Here is a 26659-nt window from a genome sequence, read left to right as displayed (position 1 = left end):
GTTTGCTTGTTAGAATGGCTGTGGAATATCTTTCCATTTAAGACGTATCTTCATGAAACAATATTACCTATAGATCTTCCCTGTCTGTTTTAGATTTTCAGGAAATCCATTAAATCTTAAAAATATTTTTTAAAAATCAGTTATAATTTTAATGTTGTTTTCCTCATTTTGTTTGTTGAGAGGAGGTACCAGTTGGATGATTTTGGTCATACTCAATATTTTAAATCTAATTCATCAACTATTTGGCCATAAATATATGATTACCAAATGAAACCAGATCTTGATCAGTGATGTTTTATGGGACATAAAGCTAAACATGCGTGTGTGTATGTGTTTGTGTGTGTGTGTATGTATGTATGTATATATATATATATATATATATATATATATATATAGTGTTGCTTGGGTGTTTCTTGATCTGCGCTGTCTATGTTGCAAATGGTTATTTTGCTCTAATTAGTTCCTCCTGATATATTTCAATGGCAGCTAGTTTCTGAATATTCCACTATCATCAAATGGAATGTGAAGGAAAAAGGTATGGAGTAGAGTTTCAGAGTTCAGCGCACATAGAATGGAGAAAAACAAAAACAAAACCAAATTATGGTGCAGTATGTCAGTACTAGGCAATCAAAAACTAAACGTGAGATTTAAATGTGCTCACCTTGTTTAACCTCAAACATGTGAGGTATGTTGGAAGCATGGAGGGGATGTAATCCCTATCTGTGGTAAAGATGTTTCCAGCTGGTATGCAGAAACTTTTAGCAGGTGGAAATCTTGATATCTCTGGAGTAGAAATATGTTGGTATTTCAGACAAACTTCTCCTCTCTGGAGTTAGGTAGAGACACTTTAATTCTTTTTGCTGGATTTCTTTCCTTGTTGCTGTTTATTTCGTTTCCCCTTCTTTATACTTGAAAGGCTTCTCCTCTCTGGAGTATGGTATAAACTTTATGTATGCAAACCAATTAGTGCTCAGTTTACATACTATGAGATCAATTGTGGATATTAATTGCAGCACTCATGAGATGTGTATAAATGATGCTTGCAAGGACACAAAGTGAAATTTAAAATAAAAACACTTTTATTTTCCAATGTCCAATAAAAAATGATAAACAGAAATCCTCTTTGATAATAGTCCAGATCAGGGACAGAAATAGGTGAGCAGATGAAATATAGTATAAATATTTCATCTGCTCACCTATTTCTGTCCCTGATCTGGACTATTATCAAAGAGGATTTCTGTTTATCATTTTTTATTGGACATTGGAAAATAAGTGTTTTTATTTTAAATTTCACTTTGTGTCCTTGCAAGCATCATTTATACACATCTCATGAGTGCTGCAATTAATATCCACAATTGATCTCATAGTATGTAAACTGAGCACTAATTGGTTTGCATACATAAAGTTTATACCATACTCCAGAGAGGAGAAGCCTTTCAAGTATAAAGAAGGGGAAAAGAAATAAACAGCAACAAGGAAAGAAATCCAGCAAAAAGAATTAAAGTGTCTCTACCTAACTCCATAGAGGAGAAGTTTGTCTGAAATACCAACATATTTCTACTCCAGGGATATCAAGATTTCCACCTGCTAAAAGTTTCTGCATACCAGCTGGAAACATCTTTACCACAGATAGGGATTACATCCCCTCCATGCTTCCAACATACCTCACATGTTTGAGGTTAAACAAGGTGAGCACATTTAAATCTCACGTTTAGTTTTTGATTGCCTAGTACTGACATACTGTACCATAATTTGGTTTTGTTTTTGTTTTTCTCCATTCTATGTGCGCTGAACTCTGAAACTCAACTATATATATATGTATATATATATATATATATTATTTATTTTTTTCTCCTTTTTTTCGTAAGACATGGTGAGTCCACAGAATCATCAAGTACTGTTGGGAATATCACTCCTGGCAAGCAGGAGGAGGCAAAGAGCACCACAGCAAAGCTGTTAAGTATCGCTTCCTTTCCTACAATCCCCAGTCATTCTCTTTGCCTTCGGTGCAAGGAGGAGGAGAAGTTTGGTGTCTGAAGAAGATTGTATTTATTTTACTTCAATCAAGTGTTTATTATTTTGAAAGCCAGAGTAGGTTTGCTCTGATCTTTCCTCTCAGGATTGGGTCTAGCCGTACTCCACGTTAGCCTCTTCCGTAGGGCAGTGGTGGCTTTAAACAGTTGGGAACTTGTGAGGTGGACCTTGCTGCATTTTCCTAACGTATTTGCTGCCCACGGTATAGAAAGCCTGATTAGGTTTACTCAGTTCTTTCTTTTTTCCACAGGTCTCTGTGAGGAGTGGCATCCTCTCATACCGGGTGAGCTGTCCTTTTGCTGGACGGCTAGATGCAGGTAAGTGCCTTTTTGGTCTTCTAGGTTAGGAGATGGGCACTTAAGAAATAACATGAGTTGCAACTTTTTTGGGACTGATTATTCCTTTGGGAAAGGATTATTCGGCAGTGGCAGGACTTCTTATATGTGTGAGGCATACAGGGAATTCTCCCCTGAGGCTTTATTTTAAATGATGCCCTTTACAGCTTGATTCTGTGACTTAGCACTGTATTATTTTGCCTGCATTTAACTGTTACTGCTGTAGTCAGTGTTATCCGGATGTAACCACTGTAGTTTAGTGGTGATTTAAGGGTTTGGGTGTACTGGAGGACTAGTTTGTTCTGCTGCTTTAATTTTTTTATTGGTGTTTTTGTGGCTATGAAGCGCACAGTTGATTTTAATGGCGCACTTCATTTTCCTTGTTCTGATGGCTCAGCCTCTTAGAATAGAGCGGCACCATTTTCGGCCTTTCTGTTCCGGATCTTGAGTGCCCGCCTTCTCGCTGAGAATGGCACAGTACTTAGATCTACAGTCTCTGTGAGAGACTTTGTTTAGTAGGGCTAATTACAGTTTTCTCCAACATAGGTGTGTCCGGTCCACAGCGTCATCCTTACTTGTGGGATATTCTCTTCCCCAACAGGAAATGGCAAAGAGCCCAGCAAAGCTGGTCACATGATCCCTCCTAGGCTCCGCCTACCCCAGTCATTCTCTTTGCCGTTGTACAGGCAACATCTCCACGGAGATGGCTTAGAGTTTTTTAGTGTTTAACTGTAGTTTTTATTATTCAATCAAGAGTTTGTTATTTTGAAATAGTGCTGGTATGTACTATTTACTCAGAAACAGAAAAGAGATGAAGATTTCTGTTTGTATGAGGAAAATGATTTTAGCAACCGTCACTAAAATCCATGGCTGTTCCACACAGGACTGTTGAGAGCAATTAACTTCAGTTGGGGGAACAGTGAGCAGTCTCTTGCTGCTTGAGGTATGACACATTCTAACAAGACGATGTAATGCTGGAAGCTGTCATTTTCCCTATGGGATCCGGTAAGCCATGTTTATTACGATCGTAAATAAGGGCTTCACAAGGGCTTATTAAGACTGTAGACTTTTTTTGGGCTAAATCGATTCATTATTAACACATATTTAGCCTTGAGGAATCATTTTATTTGGGTATTTTGCTATAATAATATCGGCAGGCACTGTTTTAGACACCTTATTCTTTAGGGACTTTCCCAAAGCATAGGCAGAGCCTCATTTTCGCGCCGGTGTTGCGCACTTGTTTTTGAGAGGCATGGCATGCAGTCGCATGTGAGAGGAGCTCTGATACTTAGAAAGACTTTCTGAAGGCGTCATTTGGTATCGTATTCCCCTTTGGGCTTGGTTGGGTCTCAGCAAAGCAGATACCAGGGACTGTAAAGGGGTTAAAGTTCAAAACGGCTCTGGTTCCGTTATTTTAAGGGTTAAAGCTTCCAAATTTGGTGTGCAATACTTTTAAGGCTTTAAGACACTGTGGTGAAAATTTGGTGAATTTTGAACAATTCCTTCATGTTTTTTCGCAATTGCAGTAATAAAGTGTGTTCAGTTTAAAATTTAAAGTGACAGTAACGGTTTTATTTTAAAACGTTTTTCGTACTTTGTTATCAAGTTTATGCCTGTTTAACATGTCTGAACTACCAGATAGACTGTGTTCTGAATGTGGGGAAGCCAGAATTCCTATTCATTTAAATAAATGTGATTTATGTGACAATGATGCCCAAGATGATTCCTCAAGTGAGGGGAGTAAGCATGGTACTGCATCATTCCCTCCTTCGTCTACACGAGTCTTGCCCACTCAGGAGGCCCCTAGTACATCTAGCGCGCCAATACTCCTTACTATGCAACAATTAACGGCTGTAATGGATAATTCTGTCAAAAACATTTTAGCCAAAATGAACACTTATCAGCGTAAGCGCGACTGCTCTGTTTTAGATACTGAAGAGCATGACGACGCTGATAATAATGTTTCTGAAGGGCCCCTAACCCAGTCTGATGGGGCCAGGGAGGTTTTGTCTGAGGGAGAAATTACTGATTCAGGGAACATTTCTCAACAAGCTGAACCTGATGTGATTACATTTAAATTTAAGTTGGAACATCTCCGCATTCTGCTTAAGGAGGTATTATCCACTCTGGATGATTGTGACAAATTGGTCATCCCAGAGAAACTATGTAAAATGGACAAGTTCCTAGAGGTGCCGGGGCTCCCAGAAGCTTTTCCTATACCCAAGCGGGTGGCGGACATTGTTAATAAAGAATGGGAAAGGCCCGGTATTCCTTTCGTCCCTCCCCCCATATTTAAAAAATTGTTTCCTATGGTCGACCCCAGAAAGGACTTATGGCAGACAGTCCCCAAGGTCGAGGGAGCGGTTTCCACTTTAAACAAACGCACCACTATACCCATAGAGGATAGTTGTGCTTTCAAAGATCCTATGGATAAAAAATTAGAAGGTTTGCTTAAAAAGATGTTTGTTCAGCAGGGTTACCTTCTACAACCAATTTCATGCGTTGTCCCTGTCGCTACAGCCGCATGTTTCTGGTTCGATGAGCTGATAAAGGCGGTCGATAGTGATTCTCCTCCTTATGAGGAGATTATGGACAGAATCAATGCTATCAAATTGGCTAATTCTTTTACCCTAGACGCCACTTTGCAATTGGCTAGGTTAGCGGCTAAGAATTCTGGGTTTGCTATTGTGGCGCGCAGAGCGCTTTGGTTGAAATCTTGGTCGGCTGATGCGTCTTCCAAGAACAAGCTACTTAACATTCCTTTCAAGGGGAAAACGCTGTTTGGCCCTGACTTGAAAGAGATTATCTCTGATATCACTGGGGGTAAGGGCCACGCCCTTCCTCAGGATCGGCCTTTCAAGGCAAAAAATAAACCTAATTTTCGTCCCTTTCGTAGAAACGGACCAGCCCAAAGTGCTACGTCCTCTAAGCAAGAGGGTAATACTTCTCAAGCCAAGCCAGCTTGGAGACCAATGCAAGGCTGGAACAAGGGAAAGCAGGCCAAGAAACCTGCCACTGCTACCAAGACAGCATGAAATGTTGGCCCCCGATCCGGGACCGGATCTGGTGGGGGGCAGACTCTCTCTCTTCGCTCAGGCTTGGGCAAGAGATGTTCTGGATCCTTGGGCGCTAGAAATAGTCTCCCAAGGTTATCTTCTGGAATTCAAGGGGCTTCCCCCAAGGGGGAGGTTCCACAGGTCTCAGTTGTCTTCAGACCACATAAAAAGACAGGCATTCTTACATTGTGTAGAAGACCTGTTAAAAATGGGAGTGATTCATCCTGTTCCATTAAGAGAACAAGGGATGGGATTCTACTCCAATCTGTTCATAGTTCCCAAAAAAGAGGGAACGTTCAGACCAATCTTAGATCTCAAGATCTTAAACAAGTTTCTCAAGGTTCCATCGTTCAAGATGGAAACCATTCGAACTATTCTTCCTTCCATCCAGGAAGGTCAATTCATGACCACGGTGGATTTAAAGGATGCGTATCTACATATTCCTATCCACAAGGAACATCATCGGTTCCTAAGGTTCGCATTCCTGGACAAGCATTACCAGTTCGTGGCGCTTCCTTTCGGATTAGCCACTGCTCCAAGGATTTTCACAAAGGTACCAGGGTCCCTTCTAGCTGTGCTAAGACCAAGGGGCATTGCTGTAGTACCTTACTTGGACGACATTCTGATTCAAGCGTCGTCCCTTCCTCAAGCAAAGGCTCACACGGACATAGTCCTGGCCTTTCTCAGATCTCACGGATGGAAAGTGAACGTGGAAAAGAGTTCTCTATCTCCGTCAACCAGGGTTCCCTTCTTGGGAACAATAATAGACTCCTTAGAAATGAGGATATTTCTGACAGAGGCCAGAAAAACAAAACTTCTAGACTCTTGTCGGATACTTCATTCCGTTCCTCTTCCTTCCATAGCTCAGTGCATGGAAGTGATCGGGTTGATGGTAGCGGCAATGGACATAGTTCCTTTTGCGCGCATTCATCTAAGACCATTACAACTGTGCATGCTCAGTCAGTGGAATGGGGATTATACAGACTTGTCTCCGAAGATACAAGTAAATCAGAGGACCAGAGACTCACTCCGTTGGTGGCTGTCCCTGGACAACCTGTCACGAGGGATGACATTCCGCAGACCAGAGTGGGTCATTGTCACGACCGACGCCAGTCTGATGGGCTGGGGCGCGGTCTGGGGATCCCTGAAAGCTCAGGGTCTTTGGTCTCGGGAAGAATCTCTTCTACCGATAAATATTCTGGAACTGAGAGCGATATTCAATGCTCTCAAGGCTTGGCCTCAGCTAGCGAGGGCCAAGTTCATACGGTTTCAATCAGACAACATGACAACTGTTGCGTACATCAACCATCAGGGGGGAACAAGGAGTTCCCTAGCGATGGAAGAAGTGACCAAAATCATTCTATGGGCGGAGTCTCACTCCTGCCACCTGTCCGCTATCCACATCCCAGGAGTGGAAAATTGGGAAGCGGATTTTCTGAGTCGTCAGACATTGCATCCGGGGGAGTGGGAACTCCATCCGGAAATCTTTGCCCAAGTCACTCAGCTGTGGGGCATTCCAGACATGGATCTAATGGCCTCTCGTCAGAACTTCAAAGTTCCTTGCTACGGGTCCAGATCCAGGGATCCCAAGGCGGCTCTAGTGGATGCACTAGTAGCACCTTGGACCTTCAAACTAGCTTATGTGTTCCCGCCGTTTCCTCTCATCCCCAGGCTGGTAGCCAGGATCTATCAGGAGAGGGCGTCGGTGATCTTGATAGCTCCTGCGTGGCCACGCAGGACTTGGTATGCAGATCTGGTGAATATGTCATCGGCTCCACCTTGGAAGCTACCTTTGAGACGAGACCTTCTTGTTCAGGGTCCGTTCGAACATCCGAACCTGGTTTCACTCCAGCTGACTGCTTGGAGATTGAACGCTTGATCTTATCGAAGCGAGGGTTCTCAGATTCTGTTATCGATACTCTTGTTCAGGCCAGAAAGCCTGTAACTAGAAAGATTTACCACAAAATTTGGAAAAAATTTATCTGTTGGTGTGAATCTAAAGGATTCCCTTGGGACAAGGTTAAGATTCCTAAGATTCTATCCTTCCTTCAAGAAGGATTGGAAAAAGGATTATCTGCTAGTTCCCTGAAGGGACAGATTTCTGCCTTGTCTGTGTTACTTCACAAAAAGCTGGCAGCTGTGCCAGATGTTCAAGCCTTTGTTCAAGCCTTTGTTCAGGCTCTGGTTAGAATTAAGCCTGTTTACAAACCTTTGACTCCTCCTTGGAGTCTCAATTTAGTTCTTTCAGTTCTTCAGGGGGTTCCGTTTGAACCCTTACATTCCGTTGATATTAAGTTATTATCTTGGAAAGTTTTGTTTTTAGTTGCAATTTCTTCTGCTAGAAGAGTTTCAGAATTATCTGCTCTGCAGTGTTCTCCTCCTTATCTGGTGTTCCATGCAGATAAGGTGGTTTTACGTACTAAACCTGGTTTTCTTCCAAAAGTTGTTTCTAACAAAAACATTAACCAGGAGATTATCGTACCTTCTCTGTGTCCGAAACCAGTTTCAAAGAAGGAACGTTTGTTGCACAATTTGGATGTTGTTCGCGCTCTAAAATTCTATTTAGATGCTACAAAGGATTTTAGACAAACATCTTCCTTGTTTGTTGTTTATTCCGGTAAAAGGAGAGGTCAAAAAGCAACTTCTACCTCTCTCTCTTTTTGGATTAAGAGCATCATCAGATTGGCTTACGAGACTGCCGGACGGCAGCCTCCCGAAAGAATCACAGCTCATTCCACTAGGGCTGTGGCTTCCACATGGGCCTTCAAGAACGAGGCTTCTGTTGATCAGATATGTAGGGCAGCGACTTGGTCTTCACTGCACACTTTTACCAAATTTTACAAGTTTGATACTTTTGCTTCTTCTGAGGCTATTTTTGGGAGAAAGGTTTTGCAAACCGTGGTGCCTTCCATTTAGGTGACCTGATTTGCTCCCTCCCTTCATCCGTGTCCTAAAGCTTTGGTATTGGTTCCCACAAGTAAGGATGACGCCGTGGACCGGACACACCTATGTTGGAGAAAACAGAATTTATGTTTACCTGATAAATTACTTTCTCCAACGGTGTGTCCGGTCCACGGCCCGCCCTGGTTTTTTTAATCAGGTCTGATAATTTATTTTCTTTAACTACAGTCACCACGGTACCATATGGTTTCTCCTATGCAAATATTCCTCCTTAACGTCGGTCGAATGACTGGGGTAGGCGGAGCCTAGGAGGGATCATGTGACCAGCTTTGCTGGGCTCTTTGCCATTTCCTGTTGGGGAAGAGAATATCCCACAAGTAAGGATGACGCCGTGGACCGGACACACCGTTGGAGAAAGTAATTTATCAGGTAAACATAAATTCTGTTTTCTTGCCGTTTAAGTTGTTGCCAGAGCACTTGATGCTCCATTTCATAGTGGGAGCTGCTCTCTTGTTTAGAGCTGAGAAACACTATTTCTGCCTGATATAGTTCTCCCTGCACTCTAACACTGACAAAAACATGGTGTGTGCTGCTCTTCATTGGCCCTAAGAACCTGCACAGTTAAGGCTGGATTAAATATAGAGCAAAACAGTTAGTTTTATTTTCTATATCGCAAGTTGCTTAATATTTATTGAAATATTTTTAAAGTGACAGGCACATTTTAAAACCTACCCAAAGTCTTTAATATCTTAAGATTAAGTAATTTGGGGTATTATTCTTGGAACAGCGGGCTGCTCCATGAATTCTTACCTCTCATGACCTAAGGCATTTTTATTTATATTTAAACTGACAGCACAATTTTTTAAAGTATTGTGATTTTTGTGTTGTCAGTTTGATTTTGGAGCTTGAGTTCTGCTTCTATGGACAAATTTGATTTTGTTTTGCCTTTTAAATTGTATTCCTATGTAATTTTCTTTTATTTTCTGAACCTCATGTCTCTTTGGATGATGCTGTTTAGGCATTCCCACAGGTTTCTCCTCAAACATCCCAAGCCTTAATGGCTACACATATTGTGTCCTGCAGTTCCTCTCAGTCTCCTGGAGGAGTTTATTTGCCTGAAGAAGTTGTTGCACAGTTATCTTCGTCGATATCTTTGGCATTATATGCTTTCTCTATGTTAAAAGGAATACGCAAGAGGAAAGTTAGAAATTCAGATAGTAAGGTTTCTGTTCCATTTCCTGTTACTCATTCTGCTCTTCCTCATAGGTCTGATGAGGAGGATACACCGGTAGGCTCTGAGGGTGAAATCTCAGATTTGGACAGTATTATTCCTTAATCTGATACTGAAGTAGTATCCTTCAGATTTAAGCTTGAACAACCTCTGTGTATTGTTGATCGAGGTTTTGGCTACCTTGGAGCGACTCCGATATGTGGAGTGACTCCGATATGCCTAGTAAACTTTATAAATACTAGGATTCCTCTGTGGAAGTTTTTCCTGTTCCAGACTGTGCTAGGAGATTTTTCATAGAAATGGGAGAAGTCAGGGATTCCCTTTTCCCTATCTCCTGTCTTTTAAAAAGATGTTTCCGGTCGCTGTCTCCATTAAATATCAGGGCGCACGGTGCCTAAGTAGTAGGGACCATTTCTACTCTGGCTAAGAGAAGGGTGATCCCTAGAGAGGATTGCTGTTCTTTTCAGGATCAATGGACTTGCATGGAAGTTTGTATTGCCACTGTGTCAAGTGCGGAATCTTATTGGTGGCTTTGTCTGATTTCAATTGGTATGGACTCCTTTGGAGGAGATTCAGATCAGGTTTATGGTTCTTAAACTAGCCATTCTTTTATTTCTGATGCTACCATGCAAGTCTTTAAGCTGGGAGTCAAGATCTGTCTTCGCTGTGCTAGCCCGCATGGCGTTGTGGCTTTATTCTTGGTCAGTGGATTTTTCCCTGATTACAAGATTCTGGCGCTTCCTTACAAGCGTAAGCCCTGATATTACGGGTTAGAAAATGGTCTTTTATACCACCAGACAAGATGAATAGTCCTAGAAGAGTTTGCCCCCAATCTGGGAATCGGACAAGTGGGGGACTGAATCTCTCTGTCTTCGAGAGGATACGAGATGTCCCAGATAGGCTACGGACTTGGTATGTCAGATTATCTACATAGAATTCATACCTTCCTTTCAGAGGCAGGTTCCGCCTCTCAATTTTATCTGCAGGCCTGATAACAGTGAGGCATTTTTTGAAATGCGTTTGGGACCTCTTTTCCCTGGTATAGTTCCAGTTGGTCCAAGAGGGTCAGTTCATGGTGACCATAGACCTGGAGGACGTGTATGTTAAAGTTCCTGAGTTTTGCCTTTCTGTCAAACACTTTGTTTGTGGCTCTTCCCATTGGCCTTGCCATAGCTCTCAGAGGGGGCTATATTGCCAGTGATCAGGTTTCAGGGAATTGCTGTGGTGCCCTTCCTGGACGTCATAAGGTTCAGGCGCCATCTTTTCAACAAGCAAACTCTCATACAGAGATCTTGATGTTTTTCTTCATTCCACAGATGGAAGTGAATCTGAAGATGAGTTCCCTTGTTCCAGCTACAGGGGTAGTTTTTTTAGGGACCATATTAGTTTCCCTATCTCTATTTTTGACAGAGGTCAGAAAATAGAGGATTCTTTTTCTCTTGCCTTTTTTTTTTTTTTTTTTTTTAGCATTCTACTGTTTGGCCCTTCAGTGGCTCAATGTATGGAGGTAATTGGTCTGATGGTTGGACATCATTCCTTTGCTCGATTCCATTTGAGAGTCTACTGTTATGCATGTTCAGATAGTGGACCAGGAGATACTGTGGCTCTGTCTTGAAGGATAGATCTAGATCTGTCGACATGAGATTTTTCCCTGTGGTTCCGAAAGGGGAATTAGTGGTAGAGCGCTAACTTAGCTTGCGAGCGGTAGCAGGATCGTTGCCCGTATTCTCCATATTTTTTTGGTTATCTCAGGTGCATCTGTCTCAGGGCACATGCTTCCGGAGACCTTCCTGAGTAATAGTGACCACGGTTGCTAGCCTGTTGGATTGGTGACTATGGACTTGGGAGGAGTCTGCTTTTCCCATAACCATTTTGGAATTGAAGCGATCTACAATGCTCTGATGGCTTGGCCTCAGTTTTTTTTTTTTCTGGTTCTGGTTGAACAATTTCATCTCAGCGGTTTACATTAACCATCTGGAAGGGAACCTGGAGTTTCTTTGCCATGATTGGTGTGGATTGTTCGGTGGGCGGACTCTCACATTCATTGTTTATCCACAATTCACATTTCAGGAGTGACTGCCGGGAGCGTACTTCTTGAGCAGTCAGATTTTTCATGGTGGAACCCCCTCACAGAATGTGTCCCACTTGTACTGATATGTCTATACACTTTAAAGAACATATTGTTGCACTTAAAAATGTGGCCCATGATGATTATCAGACAGAAGGTAATGAGGTTAGCCCGTTAACCTCTCCCCAAGTGTCACAACCAGTTACGCCCGCTCAACCGACGCCTAGCACCTCTAGTGCGTCTAACTCTTTTACCTTGCAAGACTTGGCGGCAGTTATGGATAATTCCCTCTCAGTGTTTTTATCTAAACTGCCCGTGTTACCTACAAAGCATGATAGCTCTGTTTTAAGAACAGATTCTGAGCATTCTGACGCTTTGGTAGCCGTATCCAATATACACTCACAACGCTCTGAAATGGGGGCGAGGGATGTGCTGTCTGAGGGAGAAATTTCAAATTCGGGAAAGGTTGATCCTCAGACAGACTCAGATAAGTTGGCTTTTAAATTTAAACTAGAACACCTCCACTTATTGCTCAGGGAGGTATTAGTTACTCTGGATGACTGCGACCCTTTGGTGGTTCCAGAGAAATTGTGTAAAATGGACAAGTACCTAGAAGTTCCTGTTTACACTGATGTGTTCCCGGTCCCTAAGAGGATTGCGGATATAGTAACTAGGGAGTGGGATATACCAGGTATTCCGTTTGTTCCCCCTCCTGTTTTTAAGAAAATGTTCCCCATATCTGACCCCACGTGGGACTCGTGGCAGACGGTCCCTAAGGTGGAGGGGGCTGTTTCTTCACTTGCTAAACGCACAACCATACCAATTGAGGACAGTTGTGCTTTTAAAGACCCTATGGATAGAAAATTAGAGGGTTTACTTAAGAAAATATTTGTTCAACAAGGTTTTATTCTCCAACCTATAGCGTGCATTGTTCCTGTAACTACTGCAGCTGCTTTCTGGTTCGAGGCGCTGGAAGATTCACTCCAGACGGAGACCTCATATGAGGACATTATGGACAGAATTAAGGCTCTTAAGCTGGCTAATTCTTTTATCACAGATGCCGCTTTCCAACTAGCTAAGTTAGCGGCAAAGAATTCAGGTTTCGCCATTCTGGCGCGCAGGGCACTATGGGTAAAGTCCTGGTCGGCCGATGTGTCGTCAAAATCCAAACTACTGAACATCCCTTTCAAAGGAAAGACCCTTTTCGGGCCTGAATTGAAAGAGATTATCTCAGAAATCACTGGGGGAAAAGGCCATGCTCTCTCTCAGGACAAGTCCTTTAAGACGAAGAACAAACAAAATAATTTTCCTTCCTTTCGAAATTTCAGGAGCGGTCTCGCTTCATCCTCCCCTGCTGCAAAGCAAGAGGGTAACACTTCACAACCCAGGGCAGCCTGGAAAACTTACCAGGGCTGGAACAAGGGTAAACAGGCCAAGAAGCCTGCAGCTGCCTCCAAGACAGCATGAAGGGGTAGCCCCCGATCCGGGATCGGATCTAGTGGGGGGCAGACTCTCTCTCTTCACTCAGGCCTGGGCAAGAGACGTACACGATCCTTGGGCCTTAGAGATTGTATCCCAGGGATATCTTCTAGAATTCAAGGACTCCCCTCCAAGGGGAAGGTTCCACATTTCTCGTCTGTCTACAGACCAGACAAAGAAAGAGGCGTTCTTACGCTGTGTAGAAGACCTACATACAATGGGAGTGATCCACCCAGTTCCAATTGTGGAACAAGGGCTGGGTTTTTACTCAAACCTGTTTGTGGTTCCCAAAAAAGAAGGAACTTTCAGACCAATCCTGGATCTCAAAATTCTAAACAAATTCCTCAGAGTCCCATCATTCAAGATGGAGACCATTCGGACAATCTTACCAATGATCCAGGAGGGTCAATATATGACTACCGTGGATCTAAAGGATGCGTATCTGCACATTCCTATCCACAAAGATCATCACCAGTTTCTCAGGTTCGCCTTTCTGGAAAAGCATTATCAGTTTGTGGCTCTTCCTTTTGGGTTGGCCACTGCTCCCAGAATTTTCACAAAGGTGCTAGGGTCCCTCCTGGCGGTTCTAAGATCGCGGGGCATAGCAGTGGCGCCTTATCTAGACAACATCTTAATTCAGGCGTCGACTTTCCAAAGAGCCAAGTCTCACACGGAAATTGTAGTGGCCTTTCTGAGGTCTCACGGGTGGAAGGTGAACATCAAAAAGAGTTCTCTCTCCCCCCTCACAAGATTTCCATTCCTAGGAACCTTGATAGATTCGGTAGAAATGAAAATATTTCTGACGGAGGTCAGAAAGTTAAATCTCTTAACCACTTGCCGAGCTCTTCATTCCATTCCTCGGCCATCTGTAGCTCAGTGCATGGAGACAATCGGACTAATGGTAGCAGCAATGGACATAGTCCCTTTTGCTCTGATACACCTCAGACCACTACAACTATGCATGCTCAAACAGTGGAATGGGAATTATGCAGATTTGTCTCCTCAAATACAGTTGGACCAGGGGACCAGAGATTCTCTTCTCTGGTGGTTGTCTCAGGATCACCTGTCTCAGGGAATGTGTTTCCGCAGACCAGAGTGGATCATCGTAACGACCGACGCCAGTCTGTTGGGCTGGGGTGCAGTCTGGGACTCCCTGAAAGCTCAGGGCTTATGGTCTTGGGAAGAAGCTCTTCTCCCGATAAACATTCTGGAACTGAGGGCGATATTCAACGCTCTTCAGGCATGGCCTCAGCTAGCTGCGGCCAAATTCATCAGATTTCAGTCGGACAACATCACGACTGTAGCTTACATCAACCATCAAGGGGGAACAAGGAGTCCCCTAGCAATGATTGAAGTATCCAAAATAATCAGGTGGGCGGAGGATCGCTCTTGCCACCTTTCAGCAATTCACATCCCAGTCGTCAGACTTTTCATCCGGGGGATGGGGCTCTCCAGAATTGGATCTGATGACGTCCCGTCAGAATACCAAACTTCCTCTGTATGGGTCCAGGTCCCGGGATCCCCAGGAGGTGTTGATAGATGCTCTAGCAGCGCCTTGGTCCTTCAATCTGGCCTATGTGTTTCCACCGTTTCCTCTCCTTCCTCGTCTGGTTGCCAGAATCAAGCAGGAGAGGGGGTCGGTGATCCTAATAGCGCCTGCGTGGCCACCTAGGGGACATGTCATCCGTTCCACCATGGACTCTGCCAATGAGGCAGGACCTTCTACTTCAAGGTCCTTTCAAACATCCAAATCTAATTTCTCTGCGTCTGACTGCTTGGAGATTGAACGCCTAATTCTATCAAAGCGTGGTTTCTCTGAGTCGGTTATCGATACCCTGATTCAGGCTAGAAAGCCTGTCACCAGGAAAATCTACCATAAGATTTAGCGAAAATATCTTTGTTGGTGCGACTCCAAGGGTTACTCATGGAGTAAGATTAGGATTCCCAGGATATTGTCTTTTCTCCAAGATGGATTGGAGAAAGGATTGTCAGCTAGTTCCTTAAAAGGACAGATATCTGCTTTGTCTATTCTTTTACACAAACGTCTGGCGGAGTTACCAGACGTTCAATCGTTTACTCAGGCTTTAGTCAGAATCAAGCCTCTTTATAGACCTGTGGCTCCGCCATGGAGTCTGAATTTAGTTCTTTCAGTTCTGCAAGGGGTTCCGTTTGAACCTTTACATTCCATAGATATTGAGCTTTTATCTTGGAAAGTTTTGTTTTTGGTAGCTATCTCTTCTGCTCGAAGAGTTTCAGAGTTATCTGCTTTACAGTGTGACTCACCTTACTTGGTGTTCCTTGCAGATAAGGTAGTTTTCCGTACCAAACCCGGTTTTCTTCCTAAGGTTGTGTCTAATAAGAATATTAACCAGGAAATTGTTGTTCCTTCTCTGTGTCCTAATCCTTCTTCGAAGAAGGAACGTCTGTTACACAATCTTGATGTGATTCGTGCTTTAAAGTTCTATTTACAAGCAACTAAGGATTTCAGACAAACAACTTCATTGTTTGTTATCTATTCTGGTAAGAGGAGAGGTCAGAAGGCGACTGCTACCTCTCTTTCCTTTTGACTGAAAAGCATCATCCGTCTGGCCTATGAGACTGCTGGCCAGCAGCCTCCCAAAACAATTACTGCTCATTCTACCAGAGCAGTGGCTTCCACATGGGCTTTTAAAAATGAGGCTTCTGTTGAACAGACTTGGTCTTCGCTGCATACTTTTTCCAAATTTTCCAAATTCGATACTTTTGCTTCTTCGGAGGCTATTTTTGGGAGAAAGGTTTTACATGCAGTGGTTCCTTCCATTTAAGGTACCTGTCTTGTTCCCTCCCTTCATCCGTGTCCTAAAGCTTTGGTATTGGTATCCCACAAGTAAAGGATGAAACCGTGGACTGGATACACCTTACAAGAGAAAACAGAATTTATGCTTACCTGATAAATTACTTTCTCTTGTGGTGTATCCAGTCCACGGCCCGCCCTGGCTATTAGTCAGGTAGATTTTTAGTTTAAACTACAGTCACCACTGCACCCTATGGTTTCTTGTTTTTCTTCCTAACCTTCGGTCGAATGACTGGGGGGTGGAACTAGAGAGGGAGCTATATGGACAGCTCTGCTGTGTGCTCTCTTTGCCACTTCCTGTTAGGAAGGAGAATATCCCACAAGTAAAGGATGAACCCGTGGACTGGATACACCACAAGAGAAAGTAATTTATCAGGTAAGCATAAATTCTGTTTTTTAAGGCCCTCTCACTGTGAGTACAGGTTGGGAGGGGCCTATTTTCCATTAGTTTTTGCAGCTTGAGACATCCAGCTTCCCTGAAGGAGTCCCCTGAACATATAGGACCTCTCTAAGCGGTTTTTGTGCCTTCCAAAGTCGTTGTATGGGCAGGTAGGGCCACAGTAGAGCTGTGGCAGTTTGTTGTGACTGTTTAAAAACGTTTATATCGTTTTTTTAATCCGGTTTTGAAACTAAGGGGTTAATCATCCATTTGCAAGTGGGTGCAATGCTCTTTCAGCCTATTATACACACTGTAAAAATTTCATAAGATTTACTGCTTTTTTCACTGTTTTAGCAGTTTCTGTGATTGTTTTTGTCTCTTAAAGGCATAGTACGTTTTTATTTTTTGCTTGTTCACAGTTATTAAAGTGTTTTCCAAGCTTGCTGGTCTCATTACTAGTCTGTTTAAACATGTCTGACATAGAGGAAACTCATTGTTCATTATGTTTAGAAGCCATTGTGGAACCCCCTCTTAGAATGTGTACCAAATGCACTGATTTTACTATAGATTACAAAGACCATATTCTGGCTTTAAAAATTTTATCACCAGAAGAAATTGACAAGGAGGAAGTTATGCCGTCTAACTCTCCCCACGTGTCAGATCCTATACATCCCGCTCAGGGGACGCCAAGTACATCTAGCGCGCCCATTGCGTATACCTTGCAAGACATGGCGGCAGTTATGAATCATGCCCTTACAGAGGTATTATCTAAACTGCCAGGATTGCAAGGAAAGCGAGACAGCTCTGGGACTAGAATAAATACAGAGCTCTCTGACGCTTTAGTAGCTATCTCTGATACACCCTCACAATATAATGAAGCTGAAACAGGGGAGCTTCAATCTGTGGGTGATTTTTCTGATTCAGGGAAGATACTTCAATCTGATTCTGATATGTCTACATTTAAATTTAAGCTTGAACACCTCCGCATATTGCTCAGGGAGGTTTTAGCAACTCTGGACGAATGTGACACTATTGTAGTCCCAGAGAAATTATGTAGATTGGATAAATACTATGCAGTACCTACTTACACTGATGTTTTTCCAATCCCTAAAAGGTTTTCTGAAATTATTACTAAGGAATGGGATAGACCAGGTGTACCCTTCTCTCCCCCTCCTGTTTTTAAAAAGATGTTTCCTATAGACGCCACTACACGGGACTTATGGCAGGCGGTCCCTATGGTGGAGGGAGCAGTTTCTACTCTAGCTAAGCGTTCCACTATCCCTGTCGAGGACCGTTGTGCTTTTCTAGATCCAATGGATAAAAAATTATAGGGTTACCTTAAGAAAATGTTTATTCAACAAGGTTTTATTCTGCAGCCTTTTGCATACATTGCCCCAGTCACTGCTGCCGCGGCTTTCTGGTTTGAGTCCCTAGAGGAGGTTCTACAGGTTGAAACCCCGTTGTAAGATATTATTGACAAGCTTAGGGCCCTTAAGCTAGCCAATTAATTTGTTTCTGACGCCGTTGTTCATTTAACCAAGCTAACGGCTAAAAATTCAGGATTTGCTATTCAGGCGCGTAGGGCGCTATGGCTTAAATACTGGTCAGCTGACGTGATTTCAAAGTCTAAACTTCTCAACATTCCCTTCAAAGGACAGATCCTATTCGGGCCTGGACTGAAGGAGATCATTTCTGACATCACTGGAGGAAAAGGTCACGCCCTTCCTCAAGACAGGTCCAACAAATTAAGGACCAAACAGTCTAGTTTTCGGCCCTTTCGAAACTTCAAGAGTGGCGCAGCTTCAACTTCCTCTAACACAAAACAAGAGGGAACTTTTGCCCAGTCTAAGCCGGTCTGGAGACCTAACCAGGCTTGGAACAAGGGGAAACAGGCCAAGAAGCCTGCTGCTGCCTCTAAGACAGCATGAAGGATCAGCCCCCGATCCAGAAACGGATCTAGTAGGGGGCAGACTTTCTCTCTTCGCCCAGGCTTGGGCAAGAGATGTCCAGGATCCCTGGGCATTGGAAATTGTGTCCAAGGGTTATCTTCTGGATTTCAAAACCTCTCCCCCAAAAGGGAGATTTCATCTCTCACTTTTATCTGCAAACCAGATAAAGAGAGAATCATTCTTACATTGTGTTCAAGACCTCCTAGTTATGGGAGTGATCCACCCAGTTCCGCAGGAGGAACAGGGACAGGGCTTTTATTCAAGACTGTTTGTTGTTCCCAAGAAAGAGGGAACATTCAGACCAATCTTAGATCTCAAGAAGATCTTAAACAAATTTCTCAGAGTCCCATCCTTCAAGTTGGAGACTATTCGAACCATCCTTCCTATGATCCAGGAGGGTTAATACAGGCACTACCAGTTTGTGGCTCTTCCCTTCGGGTTGGCCACGGCACCAAGAATCTTTACAAAGGTTCTAGGGTCCCTTCTATCAGTCCTAAGGCCGCGGGCTATAGCAGTAGCCCCTTTCTCAGACGATATTCTGATACAGGCATCGACTTTTCAAGTTGCCAGGTCTCACACGAACATTGTTCTGGCATTTCTGAGGTCGCATGGGTGGAAAGTGAACGTAGAAAAAAGTTCTCTATCCCCTCTCACAAGAATTTCCTTCCTAGGAACTCTGATAGATTCTGTAGAAATGAAGATTTACCTGACAGAGGCCAGGTTGTCAAAACTTCTAAATTCATGCCGTGTTCTTTATTCTACTTCTTGCCCTTCAGTGGCTCAGTGTATGGAAGTAATCGGCTTAATGGTAGCGGCAATGGACATAGTGCCGTTTGCCCGCCTACATCTCAGACCGCTGCAACACTGCATGCTCAGTCAGTGGAATGGGGATTACACAGATTTGTCCCCTCTACTATATCTGGATCAAGAGACCAGGGATTCTCTTATCTGGTGGTTATCTCGAGTCCATCTGTCCAAGGGTATGACCTTCCGCAGGCCAGATTGGACAATAGTAACGACAGATGCCAGCCTTCTGGGCTGGGGTGCAGTCTGGAACTCCCTGAAGGCCCAGGGCTTGTGGACTCAGGAGGAGACACTCCTTCCGATAAACATTCTGGAACTAAGAGCGATATTCAATGCTCTTCAGGCTTGGCCTCAGCTAGCTGCGGTCAGGTTCATCAGATTTCAGTCGGACAACATCACGACTGTAGCTTACATCAACCATCAAGGGGGAACAAGGAGTACCCTAGCAATGTTGGAGGTTTCAAAAATAATTCTATGGACAGAGGTTCACTCTTGCCATCTATCAGCTATCCATATCCCAGGAGTAGAGAACTGGGAGGCGGATTTTCTAAGTCGACAGACTTTTAATCCGGGGGAGTGGGAACTCCATCCGGAGTTGTTTGCACAGTTGATTCAACTTTGGGGCAAACCAGAACTGGATCTCATGGCGTCTCGTCAGAACGCCAAGCTTCCTTGTTACGGGTTCAGATCCAGGGATCCCAAGGCAGCGCTGATAGATGCTCTAGCAGCGCCTTGGTCTTTAAACCTGGCTTATGTGTTTCCACCGTTTCCTCTGCTCCCTCGTCTGATTGCCAAGATCAAGCAGGAGAGAGCTTCAGTGATTTTGATAGCTCCTGCGTGGCCACGCAGGACTTGGTACGCAGATCTGGTGGACATGTCATCCTTTACACCTTGGACTCTGCCGCTGAGGCAGGACCTTCTACTTCAAGGTCCCTTCAAACATCCAAATCTAATTTCTCTGCATCTGACTGCTTGGAGATTGAACGCTTGATTTTGTCAAAATGTGTTTTTTCCGAGTCGGTCATTGATACCTTAATTCAGGCTCGAAAGCCTGTCACCAGGTGTAAATATCTTCATTGGTGTGAATCCAAGGGTTACTCATGGAGTAAAGTCAGGATTCCCAGGATATTGTCTTTTCTCCAAGAAGGATTGGAGAAGGGATTGTCAACTAGTCCCTTAAAGGGACAGATTTCTGCTCTGTCTATTCTTTTGCACAAGCGTCTGGCGGATGTTCCAGACGTTCAGGTGTTTTGTCAGGCTTTAGTTAGAATTAAGCCTGTGTTTAAACCTGTTGCTCCGCCATGGAGTTTAAATTTAGTTCTTAAAGTTCTTCAAGGGGTTCCGTTTGAACCTCTGCATTCCATAGATATAAAGCTTTTATCTTGGAAAGTTCTGTTCTTGGTAGCTATCTCTTCGGCTCGAAGAGTTTCAGAGTTATCTGCCTTGCAGTGTGATTCCCCTTATCTGATCTTCCATGCAGATAAGGTAGTTTTGCGTACCAAACCTGGGTTTCTTCCTAAGGTGGTATCCAATAAGAATATCAATCAAGAGATTGTTGTTCCGTCACTGTGTCCTAATCCTTCTTCAAAGAAGGAATGTCTTTTACACAATCTTGACGTGGTTCGTGCTTTAAAGTTTTATTTACAAGCTACTAAAGATTTTCGTCAAACATCTGCATTGTTTGTTGTCTACTCTGGACAGAGGAAAGGCCAAAAGGCTTCAGCAACTTCTCTTTCTTTTTGGTTAAGAAGTATAATCCGCTTAGCTTATGAGACTGCTGGCCAGCAGCCTCCTGTAAGAATTACAGCTCATTCCACATGGGCCTTTAAAAATGAGGCTTCCGTTAAACAGATTTGTAAGGCGGCGACTTGGTATTCGCTTCATACTTTTTCTAAATTCTACAAATTTGATACTTTTGCTTCTTCGGAGGCTATTTTTGGGAGAAAGGTCTTACAGGCAGTGGTGCCTTCTATTTAAGCGCCTGCCTTGTCCCTCCCTTCATCCGTGTCCTATAGCTTTGGTATTGGTATCCCACAAGTAATGGATGAATCCGTGGACTGGATACACCTTACAAGAGAAAACAAAATTTATGCTTACCTGATAAATTTATTTCTCTTGTTGTGTATCCAGTCCACGGCCTGCCCTGTCATTTTAAGGCAGGTGTTTTTTAATTTTTAAACTACAGTCACCACTGCACCTATAGTTTCTCCTTTCTCTTGCTTGTCTTCGGTCGAATGACTTGGAGGTGGCAGTTAGGGGAGGAGCTATATAGACAGCTCTGCTGTGGGTGATCCTCTTGCAGCTTCCTGTTGGGAAGGATAATATCCCACAAGTAATGGATGAATATGTGGACTGGATACACCACAAGAGAAACAAATTTATCAGGTAAGCATAAATTTAGTTTTTCTATTAGCAGTAACTTGATACACGCCTCACATTGGTATTAAAGGTATCCAACCACCACTTTGGCTTTGGTATTGATAGTGGAATATATTTTTCAGACTCTGCCTCTTATACCATTGAGATCATCTTAGTTACTAACGAGTATACTTTTCTACCACTCAGGGTTATTTGAATATGTTAATCCTTTAACACAGTCGGCTTTAGGACATTATAGTTACTGGCTTGACACTCAGGGAGCAGTACATATAATATGTAATTTTTAATTTTTTCTTTTTTTGTCTGTTATTTGTGTAAATTGTGGTGTTTTTTTTAACACCCCCTTATTTTAATACAGTTATAACATTAAAAGTTAACTTTTAAACATCCCATTCTCCACTCCTTTCTTACCAATTGGTTTGGATCTACTACCCTCTTATAGTATTTGTGTGCCAATATAGTGTTTCTTTTCTTTCTTTTGTTTGCATCTTATCAATTTAGACACTAGGCACTGCCCCTCTATCTGTATATTCTATGTTAGAGGGGATTTTGGATAGTCCATCCACCACCCTCACTTCCCTGATCTTACCATCAGGGAACCCCCCTTTTTCTGCTCTGTTAAATACCCTGGTGTTGCCTTGGGATTTCATTCTGACATCCCTGTTCCTCAGTTTGCTCTCCTTCCATGAGTCATTGTTTGTATCATATGGGAGTGAGCATCAGTATTTTAATAGTTCCTGCATAGTTTTGCTGGATTTGTATACAGACCAAGCAGTGATGTATTTCTTCCACCTTGGTGGTGGTTCCTGAGGATGGACCTTCTAATTTAGGGTACTTTCTTTCATCCAACTTCATTTTCTTTGAAGCGTTCTGCTTGGTGATTGAATGCTTAGTTTTGTCTAAGTATGGTTTTTCTGAATCAGTCATTGAGACCATGATTCAGTTTCGCAAACCTGTTCCTAGTAACTTGTACCATAAGGTATGGCGTAAATTCCTTGATTGGTGTGAATCCCACGACTTATCTGGGAAGTAAGGTCAGGATTGATAGAGGTTTTGCACTTTTTTCCGGGAAGGTCTGGAGGACAATCTGTCAGTCAGTTCTCTGAAGGGTCAGATTTCTGCGTTATCCTTTTTTTCACAAGTTTCTGGCGGATGTGCCAGACGTTTAATCTTTTTGTCAGGCCCTGGTTAGTTTCAGGCCTGTGTTTAAGTCTGTTGCTCCTCTTGGAGCTTTAACCTTGGTTTTAAGGTTTTGCAGCAGGCTCAGATTGAGCCATAGCATTCCATAGATTTTAATTTTTTATCTTGGAAGTTTTCCTTTTTTGCTATATCTTTTGCTCGGAGAGTTTAGGTACTCTCGACTTTGCAGTGTGACTCGCCTTATCTTATCTTTCTTGCTGATAAGGCAGTTCTTCGTACCAAGTTGGTATTCTTCCTAAGGTGGTTTCAAAATGAAGTTGTTTTTCCTTCTCTATTGCCTAATCCTCCTCCTCATAAGGAACGTTTGTTGCACAACTTAGATGTTGTGTGTACTCTGAAAATCTACCTACAGGCGGCTAAGATTTTTCGCTAGTCTTCTGCCCTGTTTGTTTGTTTTTCATGAAACATGGGTCAGAAAGCTTCTGCTACTTCTCTTTCTTATGGCTGAGAAGTATAATTAGTTTTTTTTGTGAGTCTGCGGGTCAGCAGCCTCCTTAGAGAATTACAACTTATTCCTTGTGGGCTGTTTCCTCTTTTTGAGTCTTCAACAATGAAGTCCTTGTGGACCAGTTTTGCAGGACTGTAACTTGGTCTTCTCTACATATTTTTTCTAAATTTTGCAAATTTGATTATTTTGCGAGAAAGGTGCTTCAAGCGGTGGTGCCCTCTGTATAGGTTCCCTGTCTTGTCCCTCCCTAATCATCTGTGTCCTCTAGCTTGGGTATTGATTCTCAACAGTAATTTATGATTTTGTGGACTCACCGTATCTTAAGAAAGATAACAAAATGTATGCTTACCTGATAAATTTCTTTCTTTCTAGACACGGTGAGTCCATGGCCCACCTTTATTTTCAGACACATTTTTTTTTATCTAAACCTCAGGCACCTCTACACCTTGTGTTATTTCCTTTCTCTTCTTTTCCTTCGGTCGAATGACTGGGGATTGTGGGAAGGGAAGTGATACTTAAAGGGACACTGTACCCAAATTTTTTCTTTTGTAATTCAGAAAGAGCATGCAATTTTAAGCAACTTTCTAATTTACTACTATTATCAATTTTTCTTCATTCTCTTGCTATCATTATTTGAAAAAGGCATCTAAGCTTTTTTTTGGTTTCAGTACTCTGGGCAGCACTTTTTTTATTGGTGGATGAATTTATCCACCAATCAGCAAGGACAACCCAGGTTGTTCACCAAAAATGGGCCGGCATCTAAACTTACATTCTTGCATTTCAAATAAAGATACCAAGAGAATGAAGAAAATTTGCTAATAGGAGTAAATTAGAAAGTTGCTTAAAATTTCATGCTCAATCTGAATCACGAAAGAAACATTTTGGGTACAGTGTCCCTTTAACAGCTTTGCTGTGGTGCTCTTTGCCTCCTCCAGCCCGAAACGTCGCCTATGTTTTTTTAGCTTGAAAATAAATCACTAAAAATATCATTGGAGTGCTGCAGTTCTTTTATATATATATATATATATATATATATATATATATATATATATATATATATATATATATATATATATATGTGTGCGTGTGGCCACCAATCAGAAAGCGCTACCCAGGTGCTGAACCAAAAATGGGCCGGTTCCTATGCTTACATTTTCTGCTTTTTCAAATAAAGATACCAAGAGAACGAGAACAAATTATAATAGAAGTAAATTAGAAAGTTGCTTAAAATTGCATGCTCTATCTGATTCATGAAAGTTTAATTTTGACTAGACTATTGCTTTGCTCACTACCGGAACTTTCAGAGAAGAACTTGCCCAAAATATCGGAGAATTTTTAGCATTTTTGCTGTCACTCCATTTAAACAGAAATAGAGCCTTTTTTCTATTTTTTTATTTGTCTGTCAAAACTACAAAGTAAACAACCCAAGGTATTGGTCTAGGCCCATTTTGGTATGTTTCATGCCACCATTTCACTGCCAAATGCAATTGTATAAAAAATTGTTAACTTTTTCACAAACTTTGGGTTTAATTATTTACATACCGCTTGTGCAATCATGGCCCACATTGTAAAAGCTTCTTTGGTATCCCCTTTGTTCAGAAATAGCAGACATACTTTGCTTTGCCATTGTTTTTTGCTAATTAAAAGGCCACTAATTGCAGTTGCGCACCACACTTATATTATTCCTGGCAGTGATGGGGTTAATCAGTTACTTAGCTTGTAAGGTTAATTTTAGCTTTAGTGTAGAGATTACCCTCCCACCTGACACTTCCCATCCCTTGATCCCTCCCAAACAGCTCTCTTCCCTCCCCCTTACCCATTTTAGGTACTGCCAGACAGTCTGCCAATATGAAGATGTAACGATCTGGCATCTGCATGCATATGGAATCGGAGCACCGATCACGCTCCAATTCCATATGCAGGCAGATGCCATGAGCACAGGAACGCCAGCCCTGGGCTGTATCTTAATAGCCGAGACTGATGGAGCTTCCAGCCGCTCCGACTTTTGTGTACCTTGTGCAGTATGATAAGCAAAATACCGTTGGAATTGGTTAAGGGGTTAATATAACTGTTTTGGTTGTGCAGAACTAGGGAATGGGTAATAAAGGGATTATCTTTTTAAACAATAACAATTACTAAGGTAAAGTTGCATGTGTGAGCGCGCATGTGTGCGCATACATATGAGTGTGTAATATACTGAGAGTTTAACATATGAGCGTTTACATAGGATCATGCACAATATGGTAAAAATAAAATGTAAATATTACTTAGGATCAATTTAAAGGGACACTGAACCCAAATTTTTTCTTTTGTGATTAATTTACTCCTATTATCAAATTTTCTTCATTCTCTTGGTATCTTTATTTGAAATGCAAGAATGTAAGTTTAGATGCCGGCCTATTTTTGGTGAACAAACTGGGTTGTTGTTGCTGATTGGTGGATAAATTCATCCACCAATGAACAAGTGCTTTCCAGAGTTCTGAACCACACAAATAGCTTAGATGCCTTATTTTTCAAATAAACATGGCAAGAAAACAAAGAAAAATTGATAATAGGAGTAAATTGCGTGCTCCATCTGAATCATGAAAGAAAGAATTTGGGTTCAGTGTCCCTTTAAGCATAAGGCAATGAGTACTTTAGTGTAAGTACATTTTACTGTTAAAACTAATTAACAGAATAACTAATATTTTAGCAGTTCTGCCAAGTGTCATCCGGTTTTGGTGTTTGTGTAAACATATTGTCCCCTGAAGATTTTTGTTCTAATTTGTTTTTAAAACATATTTCAGTTTTATAAATGTGCTTCTTAAATCCTAACCTTTGTTAAGTTGTCTATATATTTGCACATTTATGGAACTGATATGTATGTTTATATATTCAGAATAATGTTCAGAAGATACAGTTGTCTCTCTTCCCCTGACCCTTATCATTTTTATTTCTTTCCACTATAGTATAAATTGTACGTAGAGGGACCTGAAACAAATGGGCTTTCTGTAATTAACATACAGAATTCTTATTTCTTCCTACAGATATGCATTTATTTGGCCATTACCCAGCTCATGATGACTTCTTTCTAGTGGTGTGTAGTGTCTGCAATCAGGTAGTCAAGCCCCAGGTTTTCCAGTCACATTGTGGTAAGTAAAACTCTTTGCACAGTGATCCATGACTGCTTTAAAGCTTCGATACCTTTCTAGGTTTTACCCAAGTGTAAAATCATTTGTTAAAGTCAATCACCCTTGAAAGTAATGGGTATTGTTGTTGGTAAATACAGTAATACGTTTTTACACTATGGCTTAAACAGAAAAATGTGTTTAACCCCCAGAGAGCTTAACACACAGAGTAAAAATCAGTTCTAGAACGGAAATATGCTGCCAGTTATGAGCTGAACATGTCCAGTGATTGGCTGCTCTGCATATATCACCCCATATTGGCTCATATACTGGGCCAGATCACAAGTGACACACTAATGATAGTGCAAGATGTGATATCTCTTGACCACGCTAACAATAACACACAACATGATATTACAAGTCCATCCTATAGCCAGAGAAGGGTTAGCGTGTCTA

The 26659-nt window shown here is 42.2% G+C and overlaps 1 protein-coding gene across 1 annotated transcript in view; it reads left to right on the top strand.

Moving 5' to 3' along the window:
• The window catches only part of ATXN7L1 (ataxin 7 like 1), a 746759-nt gene that overhangs the window by 136420 nt on the left and 583680 nt on the right, over window positions 1–26659 (top strand). The window contains exon 3 of the mRNA XM_053716561.1: window positions 26123–26227. Coding sequence (XP_053572536.1) covers window positions 26123–26227 — 105 coding nt within the window. The remainder of the gene's footprint in view (window positions 1–26122; window positions 26228–26659) is intronic.

Source organism: Bombina bombina, chromosome 6 (assembly GCF_027579735.1).
Source record: "Bombina bombina isolate aBomBom1 chromosome 6, aBomBom1.pri, whole genome shotgun sequence".
NCBI lineage: Eukaryota > Metazoa > Chordata > Amphibia > Anura > Bombinatoridae > Bombina > Bombina bombina.
Note: the sequence above shows the minus strand (reverse complement) of the source record. Positions and strands in the feature narration are given on the sequence as shown.